Below are 22,103 nucleotides of genomic sequence, written 5' to 3' on the forward strand. Positions count from 1 at the left end.
AAGTGGTATAGCTCACAAATGTTTGTTGGTGAAATGTATTCTTCTAATTACAAAATAACAATGAAATTCAATCATTGCAATTCGGTATCCCATATAAATTTCAATAAAACCTTGTCAAGAATCCGCCACAACTGGCTCAGTAAGTATTACTGAGATTTTTTAGTCCGTTAACATGCAAAATCTTTCATTTGTCAAAAGTTAAGTCATATGCAGCTATACCACTTTTACTGAGTGGCTCAATTTACTCATATTCTGTGTAATTTAAACGTTTAATATAAATTGTAATTGGGTTTTGCCCGTTCATAAATAAACGAATAAATAATGCTTTATTTTTGGTCTATTTTTCACTGGTCTCCATTCAGTGATATTTTTTGTGTTTCTTTCATTGTTCATTCAGAGCAAGTAACCAAGGCAACGAATTGTATGAGATTTAAAAGACAATTGCTCAAATACTGCTTGATAATTTATTTCATTGTTTATTGGCAATGTGTGATGTTTTCTTTGCTAGTAAAATGAATATTGTAATAGAAAACGTTGACTTTTTTTTTCTAAGTTATCACATATCCATGATAGTAAGTTATCAGCCAATAGTATAAAATAACCTGAATAATGTATTTTTTAATTAGAGTAACAGTTTACATCATGTTATTTATCTTTGTAGACTGTATATCGTCAGTGCAGCAAGGAAGACATTGATGATATCACAACAGAAAATTCAAATTATACATTGCATCCCACAAACATTTCCGTAAATGACTGTGAACCTCCTTGGACTAATTTACCCAAAAGAGTATTTGAAAATTTATGGCGCACAGTTTATTGGAGCACACAGTTTTTAACATGGTAAGAAACAATATAATTTTAGTTATTAGTTTGTATTTTGGTAGTTTTAAGTATTATTTGACATTGTTTTAGAATTTTTTGTTTCTCTCGTGCATCTTAACCATAATATGTTTTATTCTTTTTTTGTTAAATAAACAAAAAAACATAATATGTTCATTGTTGAATGATTAAGCGTGATCAGACTAGCAGTATGTTAAAAGGAATATAAAGAAATAAAAATGAAAAACAGAAGTAGTAGGCTATTGATTATGTTCAAAATAAGAGAGCTAAAAGGAACTACAATGTTAACGGGATTTTATTGTCTCATATGGTCAGTGGACCTCTAACTTTGAAAAAACCGCGGAGTGCTACCATTTAAATGGGCACGTTTTTTAGAAAGGGGTGAATTAATCCCTAGGCACAGGGTGAATTAGGATGAGTTTGATGCACTTTTGGTACAAAGACGTCTACAGGAAAATTGTTCCAGGTTAAATTTAATATCAAAATATCACATTTTAAAGTCAAAAATATTTTTTTTTGCAAAAATATATTCAAAAGAAGAGCAAGAAAGAAATTTTGTTCTTTGCCCCATAACTTCCCCCTAACTCCCTTCACAGGGATATAGGTATAGGCATTGCTTCAGCGAAAAATAACTTCCATCCTTCCTCTTTAAAATGACGTTTGCCAGACGTTTCTAGGATTTATAGTTTCTGAAATAGGATTTCTCGCAAACATTGTTCTGTAACTTTTTTCTACGCATCTCTAGGTATATGCAATGGTACATTTAGTAGAAAGAGAAGTCAATTACCTTTAAAATGGTCTATTGTACAAGGTTATACGACTATTTTTAAGCAAGTTATGCTTTTTAAGGTTTTATACATTTAATGATTTTTGATATTTTTATGATTATTTTTAAAATTTCTCACGACTTTTTTCGTATACATTTAGGTATTTACATTGTAAAATAAAAAAGCATATTTTCTTTGTGTATTGCAAAAAATTCCAGAACTATTTTTAAATAAGATATCCATAGGATATCCAAGGGTATCCGTAATTTGAGAAAAAAAGTTTTTTATTTTTTTTTTCAATGAGAAGAATACAATTGCATATTATAACATAATTTTTAATTTCAAATAACTTTTCTTAATAACACTTTTTCATATTGTGAAATATAAAGGTACTTTACTCTTGAGCGAAATTAATATTTTTTAACCTCATACACTATTGATAAAATTTTATATCTGATGATTGCATCTTAGGTTTTAGACTATGCAGAGCATTTTATAAAGAATAACTTTTTTTCACAAAGTTAATACAAAAAAAGTTTTCCATATGGTTCCAACTTGGTGGGACCTAGTGGTTGTAAAGAATGTCTCATTTTGAAAAAGCATATATTGTTTAAAAATAGTCCTAGAATTTTTTACAGTACACAAAGCAATGAAAATAAGCTTTATTTTTTATTCCACAATGTATGTACCTAAATATACAATAAAAAAAGTTATAATGAGAAATTTAAAGATAATCGTAAAATATACCAAAAATCATTAAAAGTATAAATTTTGAAAAACCATCTTGCTTAAAGATAGTCATACAGCCTTCTACAATAGACCATTTTAAAGGTAATTGACTTCTCTTTCTACTAAATGTACCATTGAGTATACATACGTAGAAAAAAGTTACAGAACAATGTTTGAAAAATAACAAGGAAAATGTCCCAAAATCGAGGTGAGTGGCGAAATTTAAAAAATCATATTTTGGAAACTATAAATCATAGGGACTTCTACCAAACGCCGATTTAAAGAGGAAGGATGGAAGTTTTTTTTCTGTGAAGCAATGCCTATACCTATATCCCTGTGGAAAAAAGTTATGGTGCAAAGAACAAAATTGCTATCTTTCGTGTTTATTTCTTGCTTTTATTTTGAATATATTTTTGTAAAAAAACATATTTTTGACTTTAAAATGTGATATTTCGACAGTAAATTTAATCTGGAACAATTTTCCTGTAGAGGTGTTTGCACCAAAGGGCATAGAACTCACCCTAATTCGCCCTGTGCCTAGAGACTAATTCACCCCTTTCTCAAAAACGCACCCCTTTAAATGGTAGCATTCCACGGTTTTTTCTTATCTAGAGGTCCATTGTCTATAGTTTATATGAAACAATAAAATCCCGTTAACGTTGTAGTTCCTTTCTAAAATACATACTCAATAGCCTATAGGCCTCCAAAAATACTTCGAAGGACCATAACCAAGAAAAACAAGGTCTTAATAAGTGTTTGTAGTCTATAACAAAAATACTGACTTTTTATGACTTTGAAAACAATTGGATAAACATAAATGATGCTCACGCTGCGGTCGCCCAAATTCACCACTTTTCCCAAAAGATACTTAGATGAGATAACAGAAGAGATAAAGATGTTTTGGCACTAAACATTTGACACTGAGAAAGCTGTATACAAATTGTTTGCCTATAAGTTTTCAAAAAATGCTTCACTGGGTTCAGACTGTTTTTTCTAATTGTTTTACCACAATAAACATAGGTTTATATATCAATATGTGGCAATTGGTGCAAAAAGATTGCACTCTTAAGTCTGCAGTTAGCTGAGTGGAAAACAGCAGTTGAAATCAGTCCGAAGTGACCAAAAGCGCCAACAATTGCTGTCAAGGCTTTTGCTTCCATATTTTTGGATGGACAAGGTATTTCGTTCATTGATTACCTTGAAGGTGGAAGCACTATCAATAGTGAATACAATTATATGGAATTATTGGTCCATTTTAAGGAAGACATACATAACGAGTACAGCTGTTGCTATTTCTCGCATCCTAGCTTCCAACACTTGTGATCCTTCCAGTCATCTGGTTGTAGACCTCTATCCTCCATTGTACCATTTACTTCTTGTCTCGATGATCTTCTTCGGCTACCCCTTTAACTACCATCCTTGCAGATGATATTCTGATCATCTTTTGTAATGCTTACATCGAGATATTTATAGCTATCAGTGTTTTTGATTTGTGTGCCCCTTAGAAGTACCTGTCTTGACCTACAACTACTACATAATCTGCTACACTTTAGTACAACCCCCCCCCCACTTAGTATATTTTTCATAGCATGTAATGGATACCATCTTGATCCTCTACAAGTATGGCTTCAGCATCTGCAAACTACAAGCTGTACAGTCTATGATCTCTAATTGGAATACACATCCAATCCATATCACGTATCAAATCATTTTCCAAATGAATCTTAAAGAGTATGAGTTCAATATAGTAGCCTTGGTGAAGCCCTTTAGTAATCTTTGTCATTTTTGGTCACTTTTTTTCCAATCTTTTTTTAACTCATCATATTGTCGTACAGCTCCCTCACAGTAAAGTAAATCGAAGGAACTTTCTTGTCTTATAACACCTAAGTATCTCAGCTTGGCTAATCGGATACTATCCACATTTTGAAGGTCAATAAATACCATGTGTGTCTCCATTCTGTTTTCCAAATTCTTTACGTCTATTGGCATCTCGTCCTAAGCAATACGCCCTCTGGAGGATATTGCAGTAACCGAGCTAAGGGGCGATTATTGTTTATTTTCTTTCACGTTGACGGTTGAAGGCATGGCATCTGGCATATTGTTTAGGTTAGGAGACTTTGTTTGTTTATGGTTTAATCACATTTAATTGTTGCTGTATATTACTCGTTTGTTGTTATTTATTTTGTTTGTAGTTACGTTATTTGTTGTTTCGCGTTAAAGGTTAATTGTGTTTTGTGTACAAAATATAATTAAATTTAAAATAAAAATACAGATAAACGCACAAAACTAAACACAACCAAATACAACATACAATATGTAAACAATGGGACACCGCGCCGGTAGTTTCTCCACTGTCATCAATACGACTAATGGATGGACTAACTTCACAATGGCCCCTTAGCTCGGTTCAATTTGATACCACATTGGCGCTGCGATCTTAATCCGAATCGCCAATTCAAGAACAATTACTACCTACAAAAGCCACTCTTCAGCGTCTTTCCAACAATCTTCAATTTGGCTTTGAATTATCTTCCCATATAATATTGAGTTGGTACTTGATAATTCGTGCAGTTCTTTCTGTCTGCTTTATTCTTATAAAAAATGCTGATATATGCAGTTCTCCATTCCATTCTCCACTTTTTTTACTGGCGCGGTACCTATTGACTGAAGTGATTATATTAACTAGTTTTGACATAACCTATTGGCGATGTTAAGTCACAATGACGGCCTCTCGTGGATTTCGGCGGAACTAAAATGAGGGTCTTTTTCGTTTTATTGGCCTGCTATAATGGGGGTTTTTAATGTCAAATCGGTGTAAAAATAGTTGTCAGTATTTTCGAAAATCAATATAGTTAATAAGTTTTAATACAAAAGATTTAATTAAAAGCTTAAAAACCTTTTATCAAAAGTGTTCTTATGTGTATGTTGTGTTGCAGAATATTTGAAGTACATTTAGGACGAACACGTTCTTTAAAAGACACGTTTGTAAGCTTTTAATTAAATCTTTTGTATTAAAATTTATTAAATATATTGATTTTCGAAAATACTGATAACGATTTGACATTAAAAACCCCCATTATGCAGGCCAATAAAACGAAAAACCCTCATTTTAGTTCCGCCGAAATCCACGAGAGGTCGTCATTGTGACTTAACATCGCCAATAAGATTTGTTAAGTATTAGATAGATAGTTTCTATTTTTTTAGGATGGTGATGCCCATGATGCAGTCTTACATAAAAGCTGGAGATTTTTCCATCAAAGGAAAACTAAAATCCGCTTTAATAGATAATGCGATTTATTATGGATCCTATTTACTTATCTGTGGTGTTTTGTTAGTGTATCTTGCACTTAAAGGCATTCACTTAGATTGGTAAGTTTGTACAAGCATTATGGATGTATGTATTTTTGAAATTTTCTACTTGTAGGAATAAATTAAAAGCAATTGCTTCGTCTGCTAGTAATACATGGGGATTGTTTTTACTGGTTCTCTTGTTCGGATATGCCTTAGTAGAGGTGCCAAGAAGACTTTGGAATAAATCTAATCACAGTTTAACTCTAACTGAGTCCTATTTTAAAGCAGCAAAGTTAAGCTCAGATAGATGTGAGGCAGAAGAAACTGTCGATGATGTATTAGAGGTAAGTAAAATAATGACATAAAAACATAATAGCATAATTCAATATTCTTAATAATTAGCCCAGCCGTCAGGAACGAAAATGCCACTGAACCTCTAACAGCAAACATCTTTTGGGGACCCTCAAAAAGATGCAAAAAAGTTTGTCACTCCTATATCTCCGGGCTTCCCCTTAAAGCCCCACCTTGCAGGGGGTAAGAAACGGAAATTAACGATTTACCAAGAATCTGTATGCCTCAGGGTCAGTTTCACCAACAACAAATAAATCAGTGAATAGTTATTCGTTGAATAACTACTATCAGTGAATAGTTATTATTTGTCGAATAAAATTTATTAGTTATTATATTTTTATTGTGTTTCAATACAATATTGCTAATTTGAAATTTCTATTTTGAGTTTTGAGCTAAAATATTTAAAATTACTTTCCACAAGTACGTTTTTTGAAACTACACAACTTATGACTACTACACAACGATATGAGATCGTTTGTAACGTGAAAGTTTATTTTCAGCGATTTTTAGACATACATATTTTAAATACCTCATATCGGCGAGGAACCGCAAAGTGGGCGACGCCTGGTGGCGAATTTGAAAAGCATCAACTCTAGGAAAACATTGACTTTGTCATTAATTTGTGTACATATTTGCGGTCAGTTTATGTTGTAAATACCACTGATTTCGACTTAAAAAAACTATTGCAGTGTTCCTCAGTATTCATTCCTATTATACTCTACTTAATGACGTAAACTAACCAATGCCGAATCACACATTGTGTTAATTTAATGTTTGTATTAAACATAGTATTTTTTAATGTTTAAGCGGCTGCAAAATTAAATAAATAAAATGTAGTATATATTCTGTACATAGAATGTACATTGTTATGCAAAATATTCCGACCACGTCATAATTTCCAGAACACAATTAAAATAAATTCACCTACTTAGTTTCCAGTTTTTATTTAATTAAAAATTGTTATCTGTTGGTGTAAAATAAATTGTAGTGTACCTATTAAGGCCATCGGTGCATAATTAGCAAATATTTTACGAGTATCCCTACTTTTTTTGTCTTTACACGACAAATTTCGTGTAGTAAAATTCACACTGGTATGGATATGTAAACATTACTAGAATGTCATTCTACTTTAAAATGTCATCATTAATTTAAAGAGATGGCTTTTGAATGTTCTTGGATAACTGTTATTTTTATAATTGCAAATTATTAATTCAGTTAATAAATGTGATAATTTTTTCACTAACTATGTATTCAGTGATTGTAATAATTTATATGTACAACAAAAACTAATACTCAATCGAGAAAAGAGGAAAAATGTTAAAGTGATTTTTTAATAATATATTGTTACTATGGAACGCTTACAATAATTTTGAACATCTTTAACAACAAAATACTTGGATCACAGAATATATTATTCTGATGTATTCTCTGCTTGGATCTTCCACAAATAATTCACAATAAATAACTTTTTATAAGTTCACGTCTTAAATCAATTATTTATCAAATACACTATATATCAATATTATTTAATCAACAACTCCAAAGATTCCCGATGCCATGTCAAATATTTAAAATTGTCACTGATCGTCACTGTCTGACTGACAGTATGCTGATAATATTCTATTCGACTGAGTGCGTTGTATGACAAAGATAGATTTGGAAATGTTACCATGGACATTGTGTTCATTTTTTTCGAATCATGAAAAAACCAATAAATATTATTGAAAAATTTAAACGCAGAATGAAAGACTATATTATTACCGAGGGCCGAAAGTCCCTTAGAATAAATAAAAAGTTTATTTTGAATGAGATATTTTAAATTAAATATCACACTAAATTTTCCAGGCGCGGATCCAAGGGGGGTCAATGGAGTCAATTGCCCCCTCCTTGAGACCTCGCCTGGTGTCTACTGACACAGTTTTTAAGAAAGAGATTACAATTGAACATAAATAGTGAATTTTGTGTCCTGTTGGTAACTGAATAACTGAAACATAAATATAGCAGAATTCCTTGGAATCGAAAATTATTAAAAGTCTTTGGAACATAATAAATGAAAAAGTCCCACAATAAATCTGTTTACTGCCATCTATTCAATTTAATGTCAGAGACCAGATAAAAATAGTAATTGCCGGTGCTGTGTTATGGTAATTTGATCATTTAATAAAACCCCCGAATAAGAGCCGCTTTTAGAAAGATGTCCAAAGTATTATGTAACAGAGACCTAACATTGGCATTGAGGATCCGACTACTTCGCTGCTACGAGTGCTACGTGTTCTCGGTCTTACTGTATAGTATCGAGTCTTGGACTGTGAATAAAATCGATTTAAATCGCTTTGAGGCTCTCCAAATGTGGTGCAATAGAAGAATTTTAAGAGTTTATTGGATTTGAAACACCACAATACTAGAATGTCTCAGCAAGACTACTGCGATTATAAAAAGCATCAAGAAGAGATAGCTGAATTATTTCTGACATTTAATGAGAGGTCCCAAATATAGGTTGCTACAAAATATTATTCAAGTGAAAATAGCAGGCAAACGCAGTCCAGGACGAAGAACTTCCTGGTTGATTTAGGGTGGCAATAAATAAAATTAAGATACCTATGATGGTAACGAACGTTCTGAAAGGACATGGTACATGAAGAATAAGAAAATAACAACACATCCCGAAAAAGAATCCTGCGTACGCCAGTCACGAGAAAATTTTTATTTCATTGCCCCCACCTTGCAAGGTTGCTGGATCCGCCGTTGAAATTTTCTCTTAGTTTTTCACCCCTGTAACTTATTAAAATAAACATTATAGAAGTTCTCAGGGACTTTCGGCCCTCGCCAATAACGTAATCTTTCATTCCGCGTTTAAATTTTTCAAAAATACTTATTAGTTTTCTCAGGATTCGAAAAAAATGAATCCCTATTTGAATAGCATTGCAGCCGAAAATACCCATCCTCTTAACTAAATTAAAAACAAAATTAGAAATTCTAAGATAGATTAATATTTTTTAAAACGCTATGTGATTATCGGGGGGCCAGATTTTTTTATGAAAAAAAAAAAGGTAAAAACAAATCAGTAGTTAGCATCAAATTTTAATGAATGCATACAGATGAAACATAGTTTTGAGTCGTCTTTAACCTATAAAATGGCTTAGTGGTTACTTTGGCAAAACACTCGTGTAAATGATTTTAATTTAACGTTTCAGCACTGTGAGGTCAAATGACAAAATGAATTGTTTTCCTAGAGTTATCGTCCATCTTTGAAATTTTGAGCGCCCTCTGTCGGAATTTAATTTTGCAAATTGGTTACCACAACTCAAAATCAAAATTTCATGCTATAGATTTTGAAGATTAGTCTCTTACCTTAGGCTGTTCTAGATTAGAATAATGGAAATTCCACAGCGACCGGTCAATGAAAGTGATACATTTTATTGATCTCATTGGCGAATAAAATGCAAAATTGGATACTAAAGCTGCACTCTCCATCTTTAAACCACATTTTGATTTTTGTCTATACGACACTCTGCTCAAAAGATATCAAATGTTTACTGTCGAGTTGATACAAAGTTTATTTAAATAATGGATTTCGCGTGCGTAACTGATATTTAAAATCTCTGGTCTCTCTCTTTTGAGAGAACGGTTCAATTTACACAAAAAGTGCCAATAAATATTTTTGTTAAAAATTATTTCAGCTACATTTCTTGGTTGAAATATTTTTTTCTACGGATTATAGATTTGTATATCAATGTTTTCCGTTTCTAGTCCTCTATGAGGGGGGTTTTAATGGGAAGTAGACGTGGCTAATTTTATGCATCTTGTTTGATTTGCACCTTGTTTGACTCAAATCATCTTTTGATTAAATCTTTGACGACTGGAATAATTATGGGCTTAGATGCTTGAAGTGTATTGTTGGGTTATTACTGTACTGATTTATTTATTTGTGAACTATTACGCGAATTGACTTTTAATTATTATTAAATAAATAAAAGACTTACTTGAAATTGTTTAATTTATAACACTTACAATTTAACACTTAATTTTACAACAATATATCTAATTTATTTTACACTTACATACTAACTTATTTAATTCATTTGCAAATATTTATTTATCTACTTTAAAAATACATTTCAAACCCGTTCACAAAAACGTAGCAATATAATATCGCGTCGAAATTAGTAACTGACTGGCCTGCGGACGAATTTCGGTTCTTTATATATACTTCGGCAGCGCTCGCCTCGAACGCCCTGGTAAGGTCTGGCCTTTTCTCGTAACGCCGAGAAGCTTCGGAAATAAATAGGCCGGGTTGTGAGCAGCATCATAAATAATGTCACATTGCCCCCTCCTTAAAATGTGGTTCCTCCTGGAACCTTGGCGGGACTCGAACTGGATGCTGGTATCTGCAACTGGACCCTCTTTTACAACTCCCAGTTGTATAAAAGTGACAGGGAACGGTCTTCGCTCCGCACCAGTAACTATGCGGATTGCAACAGACTAACACCTGGACCTCGGTGTCTTGGAAAATTTCTTCCACCATATTTCGGATAACTCTCCAGTCTAATTGGCTGCATTCTAACTTGGCATGGCTAACTTTTGTACGTCGGACTCCAACACGTGCTCTCTCAATTTAATTAATGCATCCCATACATCTTGGTAGGTAGGTTGGTCATGGACAAGGTCTTTTATTACCAGATAGAATAGGTAACGTGATGCATCTTGGAGTTTCAATGCTTTGCCAGGAGCTGGCAGTTGGCATTGAAGTTCTGCAACTCGACCAAACTTCCTTCGGAAGGCGGATGCCAACCCTCGTGCGTCTTTGATACTGGCCGGGATGGTATGGGCCAGTGAATAGTCATCGGGAAGTGCGAGTAGATCTCGCTTTTCTTCAGTGGTAACACCATGTCTCGCTTTACCGGTACCTCCGTAAGCCCCCATGAACTCTTCAAACGTGAGGTCAGGTATTTCTCGAACTTGGTTGACTTCTACTTCTTCATCTACGTCGTGGTCTCCCTCGTATGGCGCCAACCGGTTATGGTGGTCTATCATTGGCTTTCCCCTAGGAATCTTGCTTATTCGGTAGATAACGTCATTAATTTTCTTGACAATGACGTACGGACCTTCCCAGAACTGCTGCAACTTGGGAGAACAACCTGTTCGCTTCTTTGGATTATAAAGCCAGACTTTGTCGTTCTCCTTGAAACATCCCTTCTCGGCTTGGGTATCGTATCGTTTCTTCATTCGGTCGCTAGCGATCTGAAGATGGGAACGGACCAACTCATGTATATCGTCCATTCTTCTTCGCAATTCATTCACGTAATCCTCACCAGCAACATCTTCTCCAGGTCGACATCCAAACTCTAGATCACAGGGTAGACGCATCTCACGTCCAAATATGACTTTTGCTGGTGTTTGGCCCGTTGATTCATTAACAGCAGATCTATAGGCCATTGCGAAGAACGGAAGGTACTGGTCCCAGTCTCGTTGATGATTGGACACCATCTTTGTCAAATACTTGCCGACTGTCCTATTCAAACGCTCCACCATTCCATCCGATTGTGGGTGATAGGCCGTAGTTCTTGTCTTTTTCATGCCTAGTCTATCACAAATTCCCTGAAATAGATCGCTCTCAAAGTTCCTTCCTTGGTCACTATGGATCTCCAGAGGCACTCCGAATCGGCTGATGCAGTCTTTGATTAACACATCTGCAATAGTGGCGGCCTTCTGGTCTGGAATTGCGTAGATCTCTACCCATTTCGTGAAGTAATCCATTATCACCAACATGTATTTGCATCCATTGTCACTTTCTGGAAATGGCCCGGCAATATCCAAAGCTATTCTTTCAAACGGACTTCCAACATTGTACTGTCTCATAGGAGCCTTTCTTTTCCGGTAGGGTCCGTTACTTGTAGCACAGGTAGTACATTTCTTACACCAGTCCTTCACATCGTCGGAACTATTCATCCAATAAAATCGTTCCCGAATTCTCTGAAGGGTTTTCTTTACACCAAAATGACCTCCTGATGGACTGTCGTGTAACTGACGAAGTACTTCGGCTACTCTGCTCTTTGGAATCACCAACTGTGTTCTCCTCGCTGAACCATCATCATTTTCCATTAATCGTTTAAGCAAGCTGTCTTCCAAGATAAATGAGTCCCACTGGGCCCAATACGTTTTAACTACTGAGCCTAGGCTTGATATTTCTTGCCAAGATGGTCGACGATTTTCTTCTTTCCATTTTCGAATCTTCTGTAAAACTGGATCTTTTTCTTGTTCTTCTTTGATCTTGGTAGGCGTCCACTCGTCGTTGACCACTGTTGTTCTTGGTACTGCTGCTTCCTTTGACTCTGTTTTGTTGCAATGGGAACACTCTGCTGGGCACGGCCTTCTAGATAAAGAATCAGCGTTCCTGTGGCTAACTCCGGCCCGATGCTCGATCTTAAAATCATATTCTTGAAGTCGTTCAATCCATCTGGCTATCTGACCCTCTGGATTCTTAAACTGCATTAACCATTTAAGGGCGGCATGGTCGGTTCGGATTAGAAACTTCCTTCCATAGAGGTATTGATAGAAGTGTTCCACCGATTTTACTACTGCTAGAAGTTCTCTTCTCGTGACGCAGTAATTTCGTTCAGGTTTTGAAAGCACTTTACTAAAATATCCAAGGACTCGTTCCTGTCCTCTTTGAATCTGCGACAGCACTCCTCCAATTCCCACATTACTTGCATCCGTATCTAAGATGAACTCTCCTTCTGGCAGTGGATACCCTAATATTGGCGCTGTAATTAAATGCCTCTTCAATGTTTCAAAGGCCGTTTGGCAGTCTCCATCCCAGCAATAATCCCTTGCTTCCTCTGTAAGTCGCGTTAATGGCTTAGCAATATCTGCAAACTTCTTAATGAATCTACGGTAGTATGTACATAGTCCCAGAAAACTTCTCACTTGATGTTTATCAGTTGGTTCAGGCCATTCCTTAATGGAATCGATTTTTCCTTTATCCACGGCCACTCCTTCTTTGCTGACTATATGACCTAAATAATTGACTTTACTTTGAAATAGCTGGTATTTCTTGGGGTTTAACATTAACTGGGCAGACTTAAGTCGATTAAAAACGTCGTCTAAATTCTTCAGGTGGTCTTCAAACGTCTCCCCCAGAACGATTATGTCGTCTAAATACACCAGGTACGTTTTCCAAGATAACCCTCTCAACACATTTTCCATAAGCCTCTCAAATGTCGCAGGAGCATTACAGAGTCCAAACGGCATAATGTTGAATTCCCATAATCCAGATCCTGTCGTGAAGGCCGTCTTCTCCTTGTCGGCTGGATCCATTTCTACCTGCCAATATCCAGACTTCAAGTCCAACGTAGAAAACAATTTACTTCCAGCTAATGTGTCCAACGTGTCGTCGATCCAAGGTAGAGGATAACTATCTTTCTTGGTAACATTGTTCAACAAACGGTAGTCCACACAAAACCTCATAGTTCCATCTTTCTTCTTGACCAGGACCACTGGAGAGACCCATGGGCTCGTAGAAGGTTCTATCACCCCGTCTTTCTTCATTTTTTGAACAATCCTTTCAGCTTCCTCTCTCTTCGCCTGTGGTAATCGTCTAGTTGTTTGACGAATTGGCCTAGCGGTACCAGTGTCAATTTTATGTTTGACAACTGTCGTTCTTCCTGTCTTTCCTCCTTTCGGTACGAATATGTCACGATATTGCCTAAGAAATTCCCTTAATTTCCTTTTTTCCATTTGATTTAGAGATTGGCCTGCAACTGCAACCATTTGGTCGAACTTGTCGTTGGAATTATCTGATGTTGTCGTCTGACGGATTATGGACGTCACGGGTACACAAGTTCCTACTTTTGTCTCCTTCTTAATGGTCACTGGGTAGTCATTGACATTAATCAATCTCACGGGAATTTCTTTAGCAGAAGTAACCAATTCCTTTCCAATTATGATTCCTCGGCCAACCTCCTCGTCGTGGTTCCATGGCTCCATCATAACAGGTGTTCCTTCTTCTACAATTCCCTGTAGCCGCGCTACGATGATCGTTTCACTCCTCGCAGGCACAACTGTATCTTCTTTAATGGCTGCTAGCACAGTGCTGTCATTTATTTTATTTATTTTATTTAGCGTATGGCTTAAGTATATCACAGAATATATATTATTTAGATTTATGCATTATACAATGCATCACAAACAGATGTCCAATTTTTTTATATATTCGATTGACCCTTCGGTTGCCATTACAAAGTCTATAGGGTCGCCTGTGTATGCTCTGCGTGGGCAGTCCCGAACAATGTGACTGATCGTCTGTCTTGCAGCGCCGCAGTCACAAGAAGGCGAGGGGAGTTTACCCCATATGTGGAGGGAGTCGGCGCATCTTCCACAGTTTGTTCGAATTCGATTAAGGGCTGCCCAAATCTTACGGGGACGTTCAAATTCGCCAGGTTTCCCTATGATGTCCGGTAGACTATGGTAATGCGGATCTGTCCTACTTTCCCAATCTTCTCTCCATCGGGTATTTAAGTCAAAGTTGGATTGCTGCAGCGCTTGAGCAGATTGTAGAGGGGGTAACCTGGATCGGAGACGGTTTCCAAGAATATCGGGGATGTCGTTGTGGACTAGAAGCTGGCGACTGTCCATTATTTTGTTATATTCTTTAACCAATGCATGTTCGCGGCGTAGGTTGGGTGGTGCTATATTACTAAGGGTAGGTAGCCACATTGTAGGGGTGGGCTTAATTGTGCCTGTTATCATACGCATAGTACGGTTTAGTTGGGTGTCGACCAGGTGGGTATGCCTGCTATTTAGCCACACTGGAGCACAGTATTCTGCCACCGGATATATCAGGCCAAGAGCAGAGGATCTTAATGTTGATGCTGTGGACCCCCATGTAGTGCCGCAGAGTTTCTGTATTATATTGTTGCGTGTTTTCAATTTTGCTGCTGTTTTCGTCAGGTGTTCTCTGAATGTGAGCGTTCTGTCTAGAGTAACCCTAAGGTATTTCGGGTAATTATTGTGTTTTAACAGCTTGTTATTAAAATACACTCGCAATTCTCTGTTTGCCAACTTGTTGTTTAGATGAAAAGCTGATACTTCAGTTTTTGTAGTACTTGGCTGTAGTCTCCATTTCTTAAGGTATTCGCTGAGGATGGATAAGTCATTCGTGAGAGTGATTTCTGTAGTTTCTAAAGATTGGTGGCTTGTTGCAAGGGTCCAGTCGTCAGCATATCCAAACTTCCGAGATTCGGTTTCAGGCATGTCAGCAATATAGAGGCTGAAAAGTAAAGGGGCAAGGACAGAACCCTGTGGAAGACCATTGTTAAGTTTCATCTGTCTACTCGTCTCCTTTCCCATTATAACCTGGAAGGCTCTGTTGGTCAGCATGTTGTCAATGAGGTTAATTATCTTTCTGCAGGGGATAATGCGGGCCAGTTTATATATTAATCCCTGTCTCCAAACAGTATCATATGCTGCTGTTAGATCTATAAATACTGTTGCTGTCTTTTGTTTCTTTTGAAAACTAGCTTCTATAAAAGTTGTTAATGACAGCACTTGGTCCGTACAGCTTCGATGAGGGCGGAAGCCAGCTTGTTCAATGGGGACATTTTCTAGTATCCTGTGACTAATTCTGTTGAGGAGAAGCTTTTCTAATAGTTTATATACCATGCTGAGTAGAGCTATGGGGCGGTAGTTTTCTGGCTTATCGTTTGATTTGCCCGGTTTCGGAATTGCAATTATCTTTGTTCGCTTAAGTGAGAAAGGAATGTTACCTGACTGAAGTATATCATTAAAGAACATTGCAAGCCACTGTTTCGTGTATGCACCACTGTGTATCAAGAACTCTGGATGGATACCATCAAAGCCTGGTGCTTTACCTGATTTCATTTCTTTCAGCGCATGTGTGATTTCAGAAATAAGTATTCTTGCTGAATATTCGGAGTTCGTTCTGTTCATTTGTTTTAATGCCCTTAAGTCTCTTTTCACGTTGGTAGTATGTGTTCGATCTCGTTGAGCTCTGGATAGAGATACTATATGGGAGGCAACCTTCTTAGGAGACATTTTAGACTCTCTGGATTCCAGCTGGTTAGCTCCTCCAATTTTCCGCAACAAGGACCATGCCTGCCGGCTTGATTTTTTGAAGTCAAGGTTTTCGACAGTCTTTGTCCATTTTTGGCGTCTAGCTGTATCGATGTTGTGTAAAAGCTCATCGGCTATTTCTCGGTCACCACTTTCGAGAAACTTCGTGTATAAGTCTTCACATGTTTCAGTCCATCCAGGCACATATTCTTTGCGATACCCCCTAGGGATGGTTTTCTTGGCAGTGCTTATTACTGCGCCCACAAACCTCTCATAATGTTTGCTGGTTGGAGGGACCCAGCTCAAGGTCCGGTCTAGTTGTTCAGAGAACTTCTTCCAGTTTGCTTTTCTAAGATTCCACCTGGGTCGAGGATATGATCTAATTATTGGAATTGATATTCCGATGGTGATAAGCACCGGACGATGTTGAGTATGTGGGAAGTCTGCAAGGACACTTCTCGCAGTTGTTAGTGGTCTGTCATTGGTATCTTTTGAGACAAAACATAGGTCTGGATTATATTCTTTTCTCCATGCAGCTGATTTAAATGTTCCTCTGTCTTTGGCATCAAAAACTAGATATGTGTTTTGCTCTTCGGACCATTCTACTAGTGCCTCCCCATTTTCATCATTCGTGGTGTACTTCCACATTTCGTGGTGGCTGTTGAAGTCGCCGATGTATATAGTAGGATGTGGATGAGTCTTTAGCACTTCTGGGTTCCATGTAGTGGCTGGAGGTTTGTATATGTTAACTACGGTAATATCTCCAATCTTGGTGACTACTTCATGTATATTATTTTCATTGGAAGCAGAAAGTAGGAAACCATTTTCTATATTGCAGCGAATGTAGGTTGCGACGCCGTATTGTTTATCATAGTTGGCTCCCAGTAAATCGTAGCCAGGTATCTTTCCCCTTAAATCAAGCTGGACTTTGTCTTCAGTATGGGTCTCTTGTATGGCAACCAGGTCAATGTCGTTATCGTGTAGGATTTTTTGCAACACTTGGCATTTTGCCTGGCTTATGCCCTCGATGTTAAGGTGACAGACTCGGATACACGGTCCGAGATCTCTAGTCAGTTGGTTCTGAGAAGAACCTTTATTTGTTCCCATCGTATGTTTACGTATAGATAAGATTTCTGTTTGTGATCTGTGATGTTGGCAGGATATTGTTTTTGTTTTTCGTTCTTCTGCCGCCAAATTTTTGCTGTCATCAAGTGGATGAAGAAATACCTCCTCGTTGCCAACTTTGATTACCCTATTCTTAAAATCCATGCAATTGAAATCCATGCAAATTCATTACGTCCATTCCTAATATAACATCTTCTTCGATGTCTGCAACTATGACAGTATGGACGAACTTTTCTGCTCCAATCCCTAATTGTATCTGGATTTCTCCATGGATGTTGGCGTTTTCACCTGTGGCAGTCCGCAGTCGCAACCTCGTTGGTAAGAGTTTCTTACGGCTGTTTAAAACTGACGGTCGTATAATGGTCCTGGTCGCTCCGGTATCCACCAACAATGTATACTTTTTACCATTTATTTCTCCATCTACATATACACTATCTTCACGACATTTCAAAGAAGCTATTAGTATGAGAGGGTCTTTGGAAAAGTTGCGGGTCGAAGCTGCCCCCCTAAGGCCGACCCGTTCTAGTTTTCCTGCTGGTGAGTCTCTTGACTATTATTGTACCTAGGGTACTTACATGAACTACGTACGTGTCCCATTTCACCACAATTCCAGCACCTTATGGTCTTTGTTTTCTTGTATGAAATGCCCTTTATCATATTGACAATCTGGTCCAGTTTGTCTTCATCCTCTTCCTCTTTCACAGTCCTAACTTTACTGTACCCGCCAGAGGCCTGGGTAGCTGATTCGTATTCGAGGGCGACAGACAAGACATCAACCAGCGTCTTGTGACGAGCTAATCGCAGTGTTCTTTGCATTTCATGATCACGAAGGCCATCAATGAATGTTTGAACAGCCAACTTTTCCATCATGTCTTCGGGAGCTGTTGGATATGCATACCATACTAACCTGGCAATATCGACCTCGTATTCTTGAAGAGCTTCATCTTTCTTTTGTCTTCGATTTTTAAACTGCGACTGATAGACATGCTCTAAATGTTCGTGCCCGTATCGCATATTCAGTCTCTTTTTAAGCTGCTCGAAATCATCTGTCTCCTCTACGGCTATGGTCTGAAGGACATCCAAAGCGTCGCCTCGAAGAGCAATAGTGAGGTTTACAGCCTTTTCTTTTTCGGACCATCCGTTCGCTCTGGCCGCCGATTCGAACTGTTTCATGTAGTTGTTCCATGATGACTTTCCGTCGTAATTTGGCACCTTAACACGAGCATGACCCACACTCCCTTCAGCTATCGACCGTGGCTCCAATTTGTATTTGGTTTCATCATCTTTAATGTCTGTTAAGATGGGTTCCATCCCTTTGTCTGCTTTTTCCGTTTCCTCCATTTTCTTTTCTATTTCCCTGATCTTTTCTTCAAAAGTAGATTTTATGGACGATATCTTGTCGTCAAAATCCGAAGTGACTTTAGATATCTCGTTAGTCATCTTGCTTTCAAGGGATGAAATATCACCCGAAACTTTCTTCTCTAACGATGCAATGTCTGTCGAAACTTTAGAAACATCGGAGGAAACTTTAGAAACATCGGATGAAACTTGGGAGATTTCACTAGAAACTTTGTTCTCTAACGACGTAATGTCTGTCGAAACTTTGTTCTCTAACGATGTAATTGACGAAATCAAAGCAGCATGCTTGTCTTCAAACAAATAGGTTTCTGGATCATGACCCTCTTCTTTTAGTGCGTTCTTCAGACGTTCAACTAGATCAGCCTTTTTCCCAGTAGAACTCAGGTCCCTTTCTTCCAATTCAAGTCTCAGGTCTGCAATCGTTAGCTTACACAAGGAAGGCATGATCACACATTTTATTTATTACGATTTATATTTTATTTATTTTTTAAAAAAATTCAACACTATATTTAAGTCGAAAATTTATGTTGATTTTATCCACTTCTGATCACCAGTTGTTGGGTTATTACTGTACTGATTTATTTATTTGTGAACTATTACGCGAATTGACTTTTAATTATTATTAAATAAATAAAAGACTTACTTGAAATTGTTTAATTTATAACACTTACAATTTAACACTTAATTTTACAACAATATATCTAATTTATTTTACACTTACATACTAACTTATTTAATTCATTTGCAAATATTTATTTATCTACTTTAAAAATACATTCCAAACCCGTTCACAAAAACGTAGCAATATAATATCGCGTCGAAATTAGTAACTGACTGGCCTGCGGACGAATTTCGGTTCTTTATATATACTTCGGCAGCGCTCGCCTCGAACGCCCTGGTAAGGTCTGGCCTTTTCTCGTAACGCCGAGAAGCTTCGGAAATAAATAGGCCGGGTTGTGAGCAGCATCATAAATAATGTCACAGTATATATGGGGCACTATCCACTTTTACCTCTTTCTTTTTAAATTTGAATGGCACTATTGGATATTTACCAAATGACAATTTTTTGTTATTTTTTTTTTAGTCTCTGCAAGCGGTATCATTGGCAGTGCGACCTGGTCATCCATTTTATCCATATTTGGAAACAATATTGATAAAAGTACCTGCAGAATTGCAAGACAGGATGAAGAGACGACAGTTGCCAGATGATACCCCAACTGATGTGCCTAGTGAAAAAGCTCTGATTCGGCTTCATAAACAAGTGAGTATGGTAGATTACCGAGATTTAAGGCTTATATTATTTCCTCGACGACCTGGATATATTACTCTGCATAATAAGTTGAAGCTCTGGATATTTTTTTGTTATGAAGTATATCAGTTATATTATGCAGAGTTTTCTGTTTGTATCAGTTAATATTTGGTCTAATTCTCAACACGTAGGAAAAATCTATATCTTTATAGAACTGAGTCTTGCGTCTTCTTCCTCAGATTTTCCCTCTTTAGTGGTCTCTGTTACTTACTCTTATTCGCCACTCATATCTGTCTATCATGTCTTCTTCTAAATCTTTCTCTCTCAAACCCTCTACCACATAGTCCCTCCGTCTTCTGCTCGGTTTTTCCTACCTCTCTTTCCATCAACGGCTCTATCCTTCGTCCCACATAGTTTTCATTTCTACGTCTGATGTGGCCAAACCATTGCAGTCTTTTTCCTTGAATCTTTTTGGAGACCGTAGTCACCCTAGCTATTTCCCTAATCAAGTTGTACTAGAAGTAGTTTGACAACTGTTGAGTAAACTTCATTTCCGAAAAACTCAAAAAAACTACTTTTTACCAAGTATAAAGCGGGAAAACCAAACATACAATTTTGTTAATTTTCTTACAGCATAAAGATATACATACTCCTAAGAAATACTTATGAATTTTTTGAAAATTTTTGAATGTACAGTTTTGCCACAATAGGAAAAAATAATATGTTACGGCTTATAATAAAACTACCAGTAGGAAACCGGACAAAATTTTAATAACAACATATATAAAATTGTAAAAGTGGAAAATATTTGCAATAAAACGTTAAATATTTTTTTCTAAACATATAAAAAATCTCGTTAAACAAGAATTATATCTTAAACTGCCGCGATAAAATTATGTTGTAAGGAGGTTGCTCCATCTGTAACACCGGTAATATTTATCAGCGGTAGATGGCATTACTTTCGGCTTAGAAACGCTTTAAACAAAACTTCATCCTGACAGGGTTGCCAACACTTTCGCAGATTACAACAAAATTTATTGTACACTCACCGGCACAAAATTCCGCCACCCAAAATTGTTGATGAAGTTTGACAATCTATAACTTTCTTATTTGTACTCCGATTTTCAAGATTCTTGCATCAGTTTGTAGGTACATGTATTGATGTTGTTTGTTATTATTCCGGTAACAAACATTTTTTGTTTAGATGGCATTATACGAGGGTCAATGGAAGCGTTGTATTTTCTCCTAATTTTAAAAGATTCTGTGAAAAAATTGAATGGCTGATTTTGTTTCATACTTTTTTTATATTATCCTGGAGGTATCACTAAGGTTTTGTTTTTTGAACTATCCGAATATCTCTTTTCTTGTAAGAGCTGTAAATAAAAACACTGCTTTGATGGTTTTTTAATTAAAAATATCAAACACACTAAAATTAACAAAACAAAACAATTCAATAGCGGGTGTGTCCACCTCTTGCAGCAACGACTGCTCGCATTCTGTTTGGCATCGAATAAAGATGTGTTATCCTTGCCTGGGGAATAGCCCGATATTCCTCTACCAGGGCCATAACTGTACCAAATTTTCTGGAGGCATAGGATGACGGCGAATAGCTTTCCTTTAATTCATCCCATAAATGCTCAATAGGATTGAGATCTGGGCTGCATGCAGGCCATTCTAAGCTTATCAATCCAACCTCTATTTTATGAGTTCTTCAGTGCTTTTATTTACAAAAAATAGTGCAGCTCTTACAAGAAAAGAGATATTCGGATAATTCAAAAAACAAAATTTTAGTGATACCTCCGGGATAATATGACAGGACTGTCAAACAAATTCAACTGTTCCATTTTTCCACAGAATTTTTTGGGAGAAAATACAACGCTTCCATTCACCCCTGTCTAACGCCATGCAAGCAAAATTTTTGTGTTAAAGGAATAATACCAAACGATATCAGTACATGTACCTACAAACTGGTGCAAGAATCTTAAAAATCGGAGCAAAAATAATAAAGTTATAAACTGTCAAACTTAATCAAAAATTTTGGGTGGCGGAATTTTGTACCGGTGAGTGTATTATAGAGAGTAGGTAATATAGATATATGTATAAGCCTACTATAACGTCTATTTATAACGCATCCACGTGACCTTCTGAAATTAATTTAACTACTTTTGTTGGAATATTGTCAGTCCCCTTGGTCGTATTACAGTTTGATATATTTATTGTGCTATTTCTATATTTGGCCGTTTCTTGGTCTTTGTAATTGTTTATATTTTTTGTTTTCTTTAATTTTCGAACATTTTTTAATATATTTCGTTCACCTA

At 36.6% G+C, this 22,103-nt stretch overlaps 1 protein-coding gene across 1 annotated transcript in view; it reads left to right on the plus strand.

The window, feature by feature from the left end:
• LOC126880073 (LMBR1 domain-containing protein 2 homolog) overlaps nucleotides 1-22,103 on the plus strand; it is a 67,231-nt gene that overhangs the window by 2,424 nt on the left and 42,704 nt on the right. Inside the window, exons 2-5 of the mRNA XM_050643735.1 lie at nucleotides 662-843; nucleotides 5,544-5,708; nucleotides 5,764-5,974; nucleotides 19,621-19,797. Coding sequence (XP_050499692.1) covers nucleotides 662-843; nucleotides 5,544-5,708; nucleotides 5,764-5,974; nucleotides 19,621-19,797 — 735 coding nt within the window. The remainder of the gene's footprint in view (nucleotides 1-661; nucleotides 844-5,543; nucleotides 5,709-5,763; nucleotides 5,975-19,620; nucleotides 19,798-22,103) is intronic.

The sequence above is a fragment of the Diabrotica virgifera genome, chromosome 2 (genome assembly GCF_917563875.1).
Source record: "Diabrotica virgifera virgifera chromosome 2, PGI_DIABVI_V3a".
Lineage (NCBI taxonomy): Eukaryota > Metazoa > Arthropoda > Insecta > Coleoptera > Chrysomelidae > Diabrotica > Diabrotica virgifera.